The 15,676-nt window shown below is 40.1% G+C and overlaps 1 protein-coding gene across 8 annotated transcripts in view; it reads right to left on the bottom strand.

Moving 5' to 3' along the window:
- The window catches only part of LOC122552663 (fasciculation and elongation protein zeta-2-like), a 129,349-nt gene that overhangs the window by 43,296 nt on the left and 70,377 nt on the right, over positions 1-15,676 (bottom strand). For all 8 annotated transcript variants that reach the window (XR_015758362.1, XM_043695485.2, XM_087991204.1 and 5 more), the window contains exons 3-4: positions 11,975-12,091; positions 6,872-7,016 (exon numbers count right to left, since the gene is read on the bottom strand). Coding sequence is in view for 7 of the 8 variants with exons in the window: in XM_043695485.2 (XP_043551420.2) it covers positions 6,872-7,016; positions 11,975-12,091 (262 nt within the window). In the remaining variant the exon portion in view is untranslated. The remainder of the gene's footprint in view (positions 1-6,871; positions 7,017-11,974; positions 12,092-15,676) is intronic.

The raw sequence follows: 15,676 nt of genomic DNA, 5'->3' as shown, positions 1-15,676 counted from the left end.
GTAAATCTCCTCTGCACCTTTTCATGCTTCCACAGCCTTCCCGAAAAATGGTGACCAGAACTGTACACAATATTCCAAGTGTGGCCGCACTAGCATTTTGTATAGTTACAGCATGATATTGCGGTTCCGGAACTCAATCCTTCTACCAATGAAACCTAACACACCGTATGCCTTCTTAACAGCACTATCAACCTGGGTGGCAGCTTTCAGGGATCTATGTACGTGGATTCCAAGATCCCTCTGCACATCCACACTACCAACAACCTTTCCACTGACTCAGTACTCTGCCTTCCTGTTATTCTTCCCAAAGTGTATCACCTCACATTTAGCTGCATTGAACTCCATTTGCTACCTCTCAGCCCAATTCTGCAGTTTATCCAAGTATCTCTGCAACCTGTAACATTCTTCCAAACTGTCCATGACTCCACCAACTTTCGTGTCGTCTGCAAGGTTTCACTAGGATCTTTTACATTCACAACTCAGTGCTACTTCAATGTCTGCAATTACTCAGCGCAAAATCCAGTTGCCTCCTGATCAAATTTCCACAATACCCCTTTTGGGGAGAAATACTACTGCTTCAGTCAAGTCCCCTGATTAACACCTCAAGTGTTACTATTCACTAAGTCTGAATCTGATTCATCAAAATTTTTTTGCAGAAAAATTAATTTTTCACAAGTGGTTACTACTGTGTATATCAATAACAACAACTAGTCAAGAACCCCAGGACCATCCAGGTCAAAGTCTTTCATCTGATCTGTGTCCTTCCCAGTAGATTCAAAATCCATCATTTCCACCATTACTTCTGCAGTCAATGCTATTTATAGATGCAATGTAGCAACTTGTCAAACTTTCTTCAGAAATAATCTTTTAGGCCTACAACCTTTACTGTATAGAACATGCAATTTACCAAAATTCCCCTTAGTTAAACACCAACATGACATGGTATGTACTGCCATTCATCCACTGTCACTGGACCAAACTCCCAGGAGTACTTAGTTTATATTTTAAGAGACCTGTCAGCTAAACGACAGTACTGCTTTCCAACTGTGGTCAATCATTTATCTCAAAGTAATGAAAATAGCAATAAATGCAATCTTGCCCATATCAAATACATCCCAAAATAAATTAAAAGTTGTGTTTTGTATTTTTGTACATTCAAAATGTCAACTTTCGCAATTAAACCAATACATTGATATCATAGTCATAGAGATATACAGCATGGAAACAGACCTTTCGGTCCAACTTCATGCTGACCAGATATCCTTAAAAAGAAACTAGCCCCATTTGCCAACATTTGGCCCATATCCCTCTAAACCCTTTCTATTCACATACCCATCCAGATGTGGTAACTGTACACCACCACCACCTCCTCTGGCAGCTCATTCCATAGATGCACCACCCTCTGCGTGAAAAAGTTGTCCCTTAGGTCCCTTTTAAATCTTTTCTCTCTCAACTTAAACCTACGTCCTCTAGTTTTGGACTCCCCCACCCTGGAGAAAAGACCTTACTCACCCCATCCGTGCCCCTCACCCCTTATAAACCTCTTTAAAGGTCACCCCTCAGCCTCTGCTGCTCCAGAGCAAGTAGCCCCAACCTATTCAGCCTCTCCCTGTAACTCAAATCCTCCAATGCTGACAACACCCTTTTCTGAAGTTCAAGTTTCACAACATCTTTCCTATAGCAGGTAGACCAGAAACAAACGCAGTATTCCAAAAGTGGCCGAACCATTGTCCTGTACGGCCACAATATGACCTCTGAACTCCTATACTCAATGCACTGACCAATAAAGGCAAGAGTACCAATTGCATTCTTCACCATACTGTTGTATGATTGTGACAACATAGCGAAAAACAGCTGCCATTACTGGCCAAGGAATTAAGCATTGTTTTCTATATCATGTTGTTTCTTGAGCAGACATCAAACCTTTATTAAATTGCATTAATTATTAACATAATAATTAATTAGTTGCATCCACAAACCTGACTGCCCCGGACGACCCATCGTCTCAGCCTGCTCCTGCCCCACCGAACTCATCTCCTCCTACCTCGACACGGTCCTGTCCCCATTAGTCCAAGAACTCCCCACCTACGTCCGTGACACCACCCACGCCCTCCACCTCCTCCAGGATTTCCGCTTCCCCGGTCCCCAATGCCTCATCTTCACCATGGACATCCAGTCCCTGTACACCTCCATCCCCCATCACGAAGGACTCAAAGCACTCCGCTTCTTCCTTTCCCGCCATACCACCCAGTACCCTTCCACCGACACCCTCCTTCGACTGACTGAACTGGTCCTCACCCTGAACAACTTTTCTTTCCAATCCTCCCACTTTCTCCAAACAAAAGGAGTAGCCATGGGCACCCGCATGGGCCCCAGCTATGCCTGCCTCTTCTTAGGGTATGTGGAACAATCCATCTTCCGCAACTACACTGGCCCCACCCCCCATCTTTTCCTCCGCTACATTGATGACTGTATCGGCGCTACCTCGTGCTCCCACGAGGAGGTTGAACAGTTCATCCACTACACTAACACCTTCCACCCCGACCTCAAATTCACCTGGACAGTCTCGGACTCCTCCCTCCCCTTCCTAGACCTTTCTGTTTCTATCTCAGACGACCGAATCAACACGGACATCTACTACAAACCGACCGACTCCCACAGCTACCTGGACTACACCTCCTCCCACCCCGCCCCCTGTAAAAACGCCATCCCATTCTCCCAATTCCTTCGTCTCCGCCGCATCTGCTCCCAGGAGGACCAGTTCAAAATACGCACAACACAGACGGCCTCCTTCTTCAAGGACCGCAATTTCCCCCCCGACGTGATCGACGATGCCCTCCACCGCATCTCCTCCACTTCCCGCTCCTCCGCCCTTGAGCCCCGCCCCTCCAACCGCCACCAGGACAGAACCCCACTGGTCCTCACCTACCACCCCACCAATCTCCATGTACAGCGCATCATCCGCCGTCACTTCCGCCACCTCCAAACGGACCCCACCACCAAGGATATATTTCCCTCCCCTCCTCTATCAGCTTTCCGTAGAGACCACTCCCTCCGCGATTCCCTTGTCAGATCCATACCCCCCACCAACCCAACCTCCACTCCCGGCACCTTCCCTTGCAACCGCAGGAGGTGCAACACTTGCGCCCACACCTCCCCCCTCACTTCTCTCCAAGGCCCCAAAGGAAACTTCCATATCCGCCACAGATTCACCTGCACCTCCACCCACATTATCTACTGCATCCGCTGCAGCCGGTGTGGCCTCCTCTATATTGGGGAGACAGGCCGCCTACTTGCGGAGCGATTCAGAGAGCACCTCTGGGCCACCCGGACGAACCAACCCAATCACCCTGTAGCACAGCATTTCAACTCCCCCTCCCACTCCACCGAGGATATGCAGGTCATTGGACTCATCCACCGCCAAACCACAACAACGCGACGGTCGGAGGAGGAGCGTCTTATCTTCCGACTGGGAACCCTCCAACCACAGGGGATGAACTTGGACTTCACCAGTTTCTTCATCCCCCCTCCCCCCACCTTGTCTCAGCCGAATCCCTCCAGCCCGGCACCGTCTTCCTGACCTGCAGTCTTCTTCTTGACCTCTCCTCCTCCACCCTACTCCGACCTATCACCCTCACCTTGACCTCTTTCCACCTATCACATTTCCAACGCCCCTCCTCCAAGTCCCTCCTCCCTACCTTTTATCTTCTCCTGCTGAACACACTCTGCTCATTCCTGAAGAAGGGCATGTGCCCGAAACGTCGAATCTTCTGTTCCCTAGATGCTGCCTGACCTGCTGTGCTGTTCCAGCAATAAAGTTTCAGCCTTAATCTACTGTCAGCTTGTTTCACTTTGTAGTGCGTGTTATCATTGACCATTTACTTTGTTCTGTTATCTTACTATACTATATTTAAAAAAGCAATGATAAGCACATCATTAACTTTACAAATTCATGGGCATTTAATTACCATGTCACTGGAAATTTCTTGGGGCCACAAGAAAATCAGTGACAGAATGGTTTAGACATATTGCTGATTTATGCAGTGTGTCAATCAGCAAAGCAGCTCTTCTTGCTTTACACAGATCTGGCAAATTGAGCTTCCAGCAAGCCAATGTGCTTACTTATGCAACCATTAAATTTGAAATTTCTCCTTTGGTTCAGATGAATAACAATGTTATTGTTAACAAAATGTACAGAGCGGACAAAAAATATTTTGATTACAATTCATTGCTTAACTGTTCCTGTGGCATTATTCTGTAAACTCTAGTTCAAGCATGTGGCAGATCATGTTAAGACACACTTTCAGGCACTAGTCCTCCATAACCTGTTGCCAGAATGTTCATAGGAATGGTCGAGGTTAATTTAGCAATTGAATTGTCTGTGTCTTTGGGCTATATCATTTCTATGGAAAATCATGGCTACAAATCTACAAAATACAATTTTGCACCCCAATTCAAGTGTTTGATTACTCGTCATTCTAACACTTTCCAAGGTATAGAGCTGTTACTTTAAAGGTTAAAAGGTCTGTCCCACAATGCTCTCATCTCTGTGTAAATGTGCAATCTACTTTGACAGAATAGCTTATAAATATTTATATTCCATAAACAAAAAGATTGATGCTAGTAGATTGTCTATGTAATAAGTGTATGCAGAAAAATTAATTTTAACCAATTTTGTTACTGTATTTTTTTTACAAAACAAATAATGTAAAGCTCATATACTCCGAAGTAATTTGAACATTCTTCAGAAATTATTAAAAAATACTATCACCCTATGCAGTGTAAATGCATACTACTATTTCTAAAGAATTAAGCTCTTAAATATGTTGCGATTCAGTTTAGTGCAATCTTTATCCACATTAGTGCATTATATCACCTTTGATGTGCCTGGAACATGAAAAGGAAAGACGAGAAGAATTTGTCCTCTTCCTCCTGAAGGTAATCTTTAAAACTGGGATCTGACAATCCAGTAAGTTGCAACCGTAGAAAGTTTACAACTCAATTAACTGAATAAAAGTGAAAATCTTCCTAAATCCTAAATGATTTTCTCTGTATTTTGATATAAATGATGGACATTTCATCTGAAGTAGCCATATTTGATTTGAAAAATTAACCTCTCTCCACAGATTTTGCCAGACCTACTGAGTATTATTAGCACTTTCGGTTTAATTATGGAATTTCATTGCTTATTGAGATCCTTTTACACTACATTTAGGTTTGAAAATTAATTTATATTTTGTTCTGAATAATCTGTATGGTAAATTACAGTGGCCTTGGTTTATCTGACTAAATCCATCAAATTCTGATTTAACAACATGGGTTCAGGATTTTTTTCAGTATTTTGGAGACCATACTCTAAAATCATTCATGTACAATAATAAACATTGAGTATTCTGTCATGATAGATCAACCATTACAACAAAAATGAATGTCCTTCTAAGAGGAAGAGAAAGTCAAATGAAAGAAGAAAAGCAACTACAATTGCTCCTGTGAATCATCTAGTGACAAAGACAAAGAGGTTAACTTGCTTTGCCGCAAATTATATAGTCCTTTTCACAATGCTGTAACTACCTCACTTCTAACTCATTCTCAAACACTAAGTAATGTTACTACTATCCTTTTCATTCTGTTTTGTATAACAACACTTTTTTTAAGTCTAAGATTTGTACGTTGGTACTTGTACCTAAGATGGCACCATTATAAGGCCATTAAATTTTTCACTGTACTAGTTTTCTTCTGTGGTGGAATACAAGTGATAATAAAGGATATTCATTCAATTATTCATTCATTCAATTCATTCATTCATTCAATTCATTCATTCAATTCATTCACGGTGGCTCAGCAGTTAGCACTGCTGCCTCACAGCACCAGGGTCCCAGGTTCGATTCCAGCCATGGGCGAATGTCTGTGTGAAGTTTGCACGTTCTCCCAGTGTCTGCGTGGGTTTCCTCCCATAGTCATAAGGATGTGCAGGTCAGGTGAATTGGCCATGCTAAATTGCCCATAGTGTTTGGTGCATTAGTCAGAGGGAAATGGGTCTGGGTGGGTTACTCTTCAGAGGGTCGGTGTGGACTGATTGGGCCAAAGGGCCTGTTTCCACACGGTAGGGAATCTAATCTAATCTAATCTAACCTAATAGAAACAAACAACTTGAGTAGACTATTTAGCCCTTCAAGCCTGCTCTGTCATTCAGCATGATCACAGGTGATCATTCAACTCAGTATCCTACTCCCACTTTCTCCCTACATCCTTTAATCCCTTCAGTCTTAAGAACTATATCTGCATCTTTCTTATGGTGATAAGAACATGAAAACAGAAACTGCTGAACAAACTCAGGATATCTGGCAGCATCTGTGGACAGAAAGCAGAGTCAACATTTCAAGTCGAGTGAAGAAGGTTGACTGGACCAAAAGTGAGGCTAATTGACAATTTGAGGCAGAACACAGGTTGAGTGCCAGAGATTAGCATAATACGTTTGCATTACTCAGAATATGGTATGCAGAACACAACCAAAGTAAACTGTAGGGCTTCACACTCTACAGTGGCACAAGACAATTTGCTTAGCATGTGCACCTCATCAACCTGTCTCACATTATGGCTTAAACGAAATATGGCAAAATTAAATCTGGAAGTGCACGTGAAAATGTTTATTAGAATTACTTCTTTTAAATATCTATTTCAAATAATTCAACTTTTATTATCTCAGACATCCTCCCCCATGCCAAAACAAAATATTGCAACTACCTTTTAAGAGATCATACACCCATGTTATCTTTGCTACAACATTGAAAGTTTTGCTTTGCTTTGATAATTTTTCACAAATCACTACTCCCATAACCCAATTTTAATGACATGCATTCAAAGTGCTTACGTTCTTCATAACTATTGCTGGTGTTGGATCTTTTGAGTGTCTGGATTTCCTGGGATAGTATGGAAAGTCGGTCAGACTGTGTGGGTGTGTCATCTTCTTCAGGGTCAGGAGATTCTTGCATCATTTCCTCTATTTCCTCGATGACCTCAAAGAAACATGAAGGAAGCTTTATTGCAGCCATTATTATGCATACACACACATACTGCCATTGGTTTCCAATAGCTGTTATAGTCATAGAGTCATACAGCACAGAAATAGACCCTTCGGTCCAAACACTCAGTGCCAGACGTAATCCCAAACTAAACTAATCCCACCTGTATGCTCCTGGCCCATATCCCTCCAAACCCCACTTATTCGTGTATCTATCCAAATGTCATTTAAACACTGCAATTGTACCCACACCCACGCTTTCTTAGGAAGTTCATTTGAGATGCGAATCACCCTCTGGGGAAAAAAAAACTTGTCTTTTTTAAATCTCTCTCCTCTCAGCTTAAAAATGTGTCTCCTGATCTTGAAATTCCTCATCCTAGGCAAAAGGCAACTAACATCAATTCTATCTATACCACTCATTATTTTATAAACTTTTATCAGATTACTTCTCAACATCCTACACTCCGGTGGAAAAAAGTCCCAGCCTATCCAGCCTTTTATAACTCAAACATTCCATAGCTTGCGACGACCTGGTAAATCCCTCTGAACCCTCTACTGCTTGATCATATCCTTCCTGTAACCAGCCGACCAAAACTGGACACAGTATTCCAGAAGAGGTCTCACCAATGTCCTGTAACCTGAACATGACTTCCCAACTCCTTTACTCAAAGGACTGAACAATGAGGCAAGCATGCTAAACGCCTTTTTAACCACCCTGTCTATGTGACGCAAACTTCAAAAAATTATGTACCTGCACCCCTAGGTTCCTCTGTTCTAGAATACTACCCAAGGCCCTACCATTAACTGTATAAGCTTAAGCCTTAGCCTTGCTTGTAATATCAAGATGCAATACCTCACATTTATCCAGATTGAACTCCATCTGCCATTTTTCAGCCCACTGACCCATTTGATTAAGATCTCTTTGTAATCTTAGAAAACCTTCTTCAGTGTCTACAATGCCACCAATTTTGGTGTCGTCCGCAAACTTACAAACAATGCCTTCTAAATTCCTATCCAAATTATTTATATAAATGATAAACAAAAGAGGATCCAGAACCAATCCCGGAGGTACACCACGGGCCTCCAGTCTGAAAAGCAACCTTTCACCATTACTCTCTATCTTCTGCCATTTAAGCCAATTACGTACCCAATTGGCAAGCTCACCCGGAATCCCATGTGACTTAACTTTACTAATTAGTCCACCATGCAGAACCGTGTTAAAGACTTTACTAAAATCCAAATAAACAATATCTACCTCTCTGCCAATCTTTTTAACAACTTCCTCAAAATAACTCAATCAAATTTGAGACACATGATTTTCCTTGTACAAAACTGTGCAGACTACCCTAAATCAAATTTTGCCTCTCTAAATGTCCATTAATCCTATTTATCCACAACAGAAATCAGATTCGCAGATCTATAGCTCTCCGGTTTCTCCTTACAAACTTTCTGAAACAAAGGTGCAACATGAGCCATGCTCAAGTCATCTGACAGCTCACCTGTAGATAGATATGATGCAAGTATTTCTGCAAGAGGTCTCGTAATTTCCTCTCTTATTTCCCACAACATTCTGGGATACATTAGATCAGGTTCTGGAGGTTTATCGACCTTTATATTCTCCAAAACCTCCTGAACTTCCTTTTCTGTAATGTGAACTGTTTTTAAAACATCAAAGTTTATTTTTCTTGTTCTCTAAACTCAATTTCTTTCTCCACAGTAAAAATTGATGCAAAGTATTCATTTAGTGTGCCTCACATCTCCTGAGGTTCAACATGAAGACAACTTTCTTAATCTTTAAGAGGCCCTACCCACTGTCGCTCTTAATGTATTTGTGGAATCTCTTTGGATTATCCTTAACCTTATCTGTCAATGCTGTTATATCATATCCTCTCTTTGCCTTCCTTATTCCTCTCTTAAGAATGCATCTCCACACTTTATATTGATTAAGAGATTGAATTGAACCATTGCTTATATCTAAAATAAGATTCTCTTTTATTCTTGACTAGAACCTCAATATCTTTATTCAACCATCACTAACAGGAAGCAAGTTAACAGTAAAAGCAACAGTAATATACTTAATGTAGCAATTCTTCCATTAAATGAGTCTTTCATACTTATACTAAGTTACTTATGGATTTCTCCATGTCAAATCACACACATTCACAGCTTCAAGAGTTTACAATATCAACGAGCTAAAGAAAGCTAAATGGTGTAAAGATACGTTCATGTTACATTAATAGGGAGACTAGTAGCATGCAGTTAGCTGCAAACCAAATACAAAACAAATTCTAGACTTTTCCAGGACAAAATCCAAGAGCTATTTTTGGAGGCCTTTTAAATTGTTTTTTTTAATTCACTCTTGGAACATGGGCATCACTGGCTGGCCAGCATTTATTACCCATCACTAGTTGCTCTTGAGAAGGTTGTGGTGAGCTGCTTTCTAGAGTCACTGCAGTCCACAGAAGGCATGTCTGTGCCTGTTTGGTCAGTTGCGTACTTGACTAGTATGCAGCTGTAACTGTTTTCAGGCAGGCAAATGACAATTGAACATAGAAGTGTTTTCATATTCTTATCTTGAGCCTTTTTTGGACAACAAGGAGGAGCAACTTCTATGTGCAAACTGGCAAAGACCTTAAAAGGAAAAGCACAATTTATTTGGATCCAAGCCAGCCTTCTTGAAATATAAAAACACTTTTGCAGAATTTATTCTGATTATTAAAGTTTAAGCTGTTAAAGTATGATACTAATTGTATAATGGTAGCAAAGAAAGAAATAGGGCTCTCTATTCCCACTACCCCACATCCAGAAGAAAAAGCTGGGAAATTTCAGAGCCAGTTTTAGAAGTCTGTTTTTGCATAATGAGCAAGAATATGTAATTGAATTTAGAAGATGAAACAGAATTTCATGTTAAAAGTGACTTGAGAAGACACTAAGATTTTGTTGCATTTATACTCTGTCTAGTTCTGTAAGAAGCTCTCAATTGACTGAGAGATGAGAAAGATTTAAATTCCTCTTGTGCACAGCAGCACTAAGGAATTGTTACATTTTAAGAGATGCCATTATTTTAAGAGATGCCATTAAATTAAGGCTCAATGTCTGACTCATGGATATGAGAATCCTATCATAATATTCAAAGAGGAACAATCAGCTTGACTCAATTGATAACACTTCAAATATTCCTATGCCTATTTCCGGTCAGAGTCAGAGAGAGCAATTTTAATCCGCAAGAATGGATTGGTTAGTGACAAGAAAGATTTGAAATCTTTCTAAATCTCAAAATTGACCGCAAACCATTTACTTCTGAATTAGCAGAGCTGCTTCAGGGGAGGCAATCAATCCATTCTTTCGAGGTTGGTTAATCATTTTCAATTTATAAAAACGACAGCTTGTCTTTTATCTACTAAAATACGGTAGTTATTGCTATAAAGAAAAAACGGACACGGTTTGTGTAACAATTCACTCCAATGCTGCTGCTGGACTACACCGATTTTGATGAACCCTGCACTGGAAGTCCAGCTGGAATAATCTGGCAAAGCTAAGTGAGAACCTTTTTGCCTGAAGATTTGTTCTGGTTGGAGAGGAACTTCACAGAGACAATGCTAAACTTTTGGAATTCTTTACCTCCAGGTGGATATGATCTCAGTCATTCAGCATGTGCAACATGGAAACTGATATATTTCTAAAATGAATGGATAGTGGGACAATGGGATATAAATGCTGTGGATGTAGATGATTAACCATGATCTGCTTGAATGCCACAGCAGCGCAACAGGTTGAGCAGCCTACTCCTATTTCCCATGCTTTTCATTTAATTTCTTTTGAATGCATGGAAATGCATTTCCTAAAGATTGGGGATTTTGGCTTGGGTAAGGAGTGAGATGGGCTTAATCCATGAAGTAAAGTACATTTACAGCAGTGTTTCTGTGAGGTTCAATGAGAATCTTTTCACCTATCATTTTTCATCCAACCTCCCCACCTTCTGTAGTATCCAACTCGTCCCATCGCAAATATGATCCACAGTCCCAAGCAATTTCACACTAATGATAAATCCACTCTTCTTTCCCACACTCCCACCCACACAGCAGCAAGAAAGTCCAGCAGACTTCAGTTCATCAGGTGTTTCTTCAATGAAGTCGTGCCTTGAGGAGTGGAGAGATTTGTCAGAGGTCCAGGATACTAACAAGTAGCAAGTGTGTTTTGGGAGAATCATGGGAGTATTCAGAAGTGGGGAAGGCTTGCATTGGTCAAACCTCTAACCATTATACATACTCTCAATTGGTCATAAATTGAAGCAAATGGAAATCCCAACTCCAAACCTGGCTGGCAGGCAGACCATCCTGAATTCCCTATTTGGAAAGCAATACTTTTACTTGCACTCCTAGCAGGAAGGAATCAGGTTGTCTTGAGGCTTTTAAATGGTCATTGATTTACTACTTGAAGGACTTAATTAGTGGTGGTTGAAAATGTGGCTCATCGACATTCCCCCAGAACTTGATTAGAAGTGATGGGAAAGTAGGGGCAGGTGTCTCTCCAGTGTCAACTTGCCCTATTATTTATCCTTCTCAATACCTAGCCTACCTCTTAAATGGAGAGGAAGATTCCACCCATGCTCTCAGACCTGCATTTCTTTGATCTCTCATTAAACAATGGGGCTGGAGTGCTGTGGCTCAAAGGCTCAATCCAGGATTTGAAAATTAATCTAGCTTGGTTATTTAACTGTCAGGACAGAATTCTATTCTGTGGGACATGTCATATTCAGTTGATTAAATTTAATCTGGCTCGACTTTTAACTGACATAACTCTTTGGGATGACAGGAAAGAAGCTACAATTAGTTTGCATAACTTTACTTGAACAATTATTTTAGGTAATCTATTTAATGTTTAGTTTAGAGCAGATTGTTTTATATTGAGTCCAGCTTTATTTTATAATTTGAACACTCAAATTGAAGTCACCTGTTCAGCTGTGAAGAGTGGCTCATCATTTATACAAGAAACGATAATAGAATGCATGTCCAACTGATCTCGTAGCTCCTCATCATCAGAAAGATCCAGGTTAATGTTATCATTCAGCTAGAAAACAAAAATAGAATCAACGTTTAAATTACTTGAGTCTTTGATTATGCATAGATTATAATTCAAGCCACCATTTTAATAAATCATTCCTTTCACTTGCTTTTATTCATTGAGTTCTGAAGTATGAAATTACTGCAGCCAATTATTTCCACATTGTAGGGAATCTAATCTAATCTAGTGTAATTTGTATATGTTATGCTACATGGGTATCAATGAAGATCACAGGTGACTACTCCACTAAGAAACACAATGCTGTTCCAAATAGTGGTTTACTAGATGCACTAGGTGGTTTTCAATTTGTGCTACAAGGTAAGGATTTCATTGTTCTACAAAGCAGAAGGATAACAAATGCTGATGACCTGCAATCAGGAATAATTTCTCCACGATTGAAAACTTCAGTTGAACTTTACTGGATCCCAGTATGTTGCGGCTGATGAGATCGCTAATTTTTTTAAAATTAAAATTAGCTTTATTGTCACATGCACTCTAATGAATGCAGTGAAAAGTTTGCAATGTCTCATTGCTTTGGTGCCACCTTACATACATGGTAATAGGTACAGATACTTAAGTATGTATCACAGACTTGAAAGAAAGAATTATAAATAAAAGTTCAGCATAAGAATGAAGAGTTTTTTTTAAAAAAAAGTCTTTTCACCAAATCTGTGCCAGCCCCAAGCCCTCAGACCACCTCAGCCAAGTCTCCTGATCACACTAGGCTTCAAGCCTCGCTTCCAGACCCCAAGGGCTGCACCTCTAATCTAGAACGCACTTTTCCTGTGCCACCCCTGCAATAGCCTAGCCTGGGACTTGCTACCCCCGTGCCAGCCTAACTTTCATTGCCTAGTTCAGATTTAGAGGTCCAAGTTGTAGCAGTGAAAATTATAAGTTATTCGCCAAATGATATTCCAAATTCCAAACTATTCAGCCTCTCCTCTGTCAGTCCCACATTTCTGCAGCTACCAATCTGCTCAATCACACTTACTTTCCATCTTTGATGTACTTGTCCATCCTGTTTCCCTACTATATCCCCTACCAGCTACCCAAAACAGAAATAGTTATTTTCAATAACTGGTTTAATGATTTATCTTGGAATACAAACACAAACCCCAACTTCTCTGCTCTACTATGAGGCAACTTCTTATAAACTTGCCCTCCCCATCTTTGAAGAAATAAAGAGGATCTCATGAACTTGTCACTAATATTTGTTCAGCTAGTAAGTTTGCAGATGACACCAAAATTGGAGGCGAAGTGGACAGCAAAGAGGGTTACCTCAGATTACAACAGGACCAGATGTGCCAATGGGCTGAGAAGTGGCAGATGGAGTTTAATTCAGATATATGCGAGGTGCTGCATTTTGGGAAAGCAAATCTTAGCAGGACTTATACACTTAATGGTAAGCTCCTAGGGAGTGTTGCTGAACATAGAGACTTTGGAGTGCAAGTTCATAGCTCCTTGAAAGTGGAGTCGCAGGTAGATAGGATAGTGAAGAAGGCGTTTGGTTTGCTTCCCTTTATTGGTCAGAGTATTGAGTACAGGAGTTGGGAGGTCATGTTGCGGCTGTACAGGACATTATTTGTAAATCATTGCTGTAAACATAGTAAAATTAACACTCATTTATGAAACAAATGTAAATTAATTATTGTTTAATGCATTATAATTAAATATGGAGAAAATTGAACTATTTCAGTAACCTTTCTTGGTCATAATATATAAGCTGTTGCCTTACAGTAAAGAATAGCTGTATTACAAAGCAAGGATGTTCAGTATGAGATTCCAAGGCACCGTGTAGACCAAATCCTACCAAACAGAGGCCCTTAAAATCCATGCAACTAAGTTCCTTTTGCATGTATGTTTTTTGATTTTTCAGGTTTGAACTGATGGAATTTCAGAACTGCAAGTCTGAAAAAGTCAATTTTCAGTTAACTTACTTCAATGGATAAACCTTAAATCAAAGCAATATCTGTCATTATCGGCAACTTGAGATACAGGAAACAGGACGAGAATATTCTTTCAGAAAGAGAGAACTGTTAATTATAAAATCTTATCACTTCCTCAATGTTCCAAATTCTATCATAATCAATCATCCCTTTTAAAATGCTGGTGGCTAAAAAGTGTCATGGAATCCTTTCTGTCCACTAGCAGGTAGGGAGGACCTTGGTTTAGTATTTTAGCCAAAACGTAATCAATTTGATAATACTGCATTCTCCATCCTACACTCAATAATAGCCGTGATTATGTTAATTCTCTGGAATGGCCTTGAACATTGGAGTTTGATTTATTGTTGTTACATACACCGAGATACAGTGGAAAGTATTGTTTTGCATGCTATAGAGACAGATGGTTTCATACGAGGAGTATCACGGTCACAGAACAGTGTAAAATACGGTGTTATAGATGTAGAGAAGATGCAGAGAGGCAGATCAACGTTAACATTTGAGAGGTCCATTCAAAAGTCTGATAACCAGTGGAAAAGAAACTGCTCTTTAATATGTTCGTACATGTATTCAAGCTTTTATATCGTCTGACTGATGGAAGAGGGTGGAAGAGTGTATAACCAAGGTGGGAGGGGTCTTTGATTATGTTGGCTGTTTTCCAGAGGCACAGGGAAGCATAGATGGAGTCAGTGAATGAAAGACTGGTTTGTGAGATGCACTGGGCTATGTTCACGACTCTGTGTAATTTCTTGTGCTCTTGAGAAGAATAGCTGCCATACCACACAGTGATGCATCCAGTTAAGATGCTTTCTATGGTACATCTATAAAAATGGATAAGTGTCTTTGTGGACATGCCGAATTTCCTTAGCCTCCTGAGGAAGTAGAGATGTTGTTGTGCTTTCTTGACTGTGATGTTCTGACTGCATGGAATCTATGTAGACATTTTTCATATACAGCCTGGAAGGTTCCATGATAAACACCTTCCCAATCATGAAGATTAAAGCATTGGCACATGTAATTCCATGTATTATCAGATTAGATCAATAACTTTCCTCCTCTATTTAGGAGTAATAAATTCCTCCTGAATAGGTTTGTGATAAATGAGCCTTCACCGCTTTTGTGCCAACAGGCAAATGAGAAAGATTATTTTTATTGCTTTTATGTGAAGCATGTTCACATTCTGAATTGTTTCTCTAACTCTGGTCTCTTTTTACATGACCTGTTTGCTAGCCTGACACGTTAGAATTGATTAGTTAGAATGAGAGATTGCCGTTCCAAATCTATCTTATACAAATATCCCACTGGAAACCAATCCAGTATTCGAACACTAAAACTATTAGCTTGTTTTTTTTTTCCACGCTGCTGGAGTAAGATTCACTCCCATAATTTCTTACTGAGTTGTGGATATGTGATTGTTGAAAACCATGATTCATTTATCGCAAGAATGAAAATGAGCTAGAAATATAGAAATATTTATATTCTTGGACATAATTAGTGTTTCATTTCTAACCATTAGTCTGGTCAATGTTTGTCAGTCTATTTTATGGCTTTTTAGAAAAACGAACAAAATAAGATTCAAACTACTTTAATGAAAGAAAAAAAATCACATTGAACTACATGTGGCTAGATATCAGAGAATCCTGTGAAC

The sequence above is a fragment of the Chiloscyllium plagiosum genome, unplaced genomic scaffold, assembly GCF_037043375.1.
Source record: "Chiloscyllium plagiosum isolate Xiang-an unplaced genomic scaffold, Cpla_swu_hap1 HiC_scaffold_10, whole genome shotgun sequence".
In the NCBI taxonomy this organism is placed as follows: Eukaryota; Metazoa; Chordata; class Chondrichthyes; order Orectolobiformes; family Hemiscylliidae; genus Chiloscyllium; species Chiloscyllium plagiosum.
This window is presented reverse-complemented; position numbering and strand designations above follow the sequence as displayed.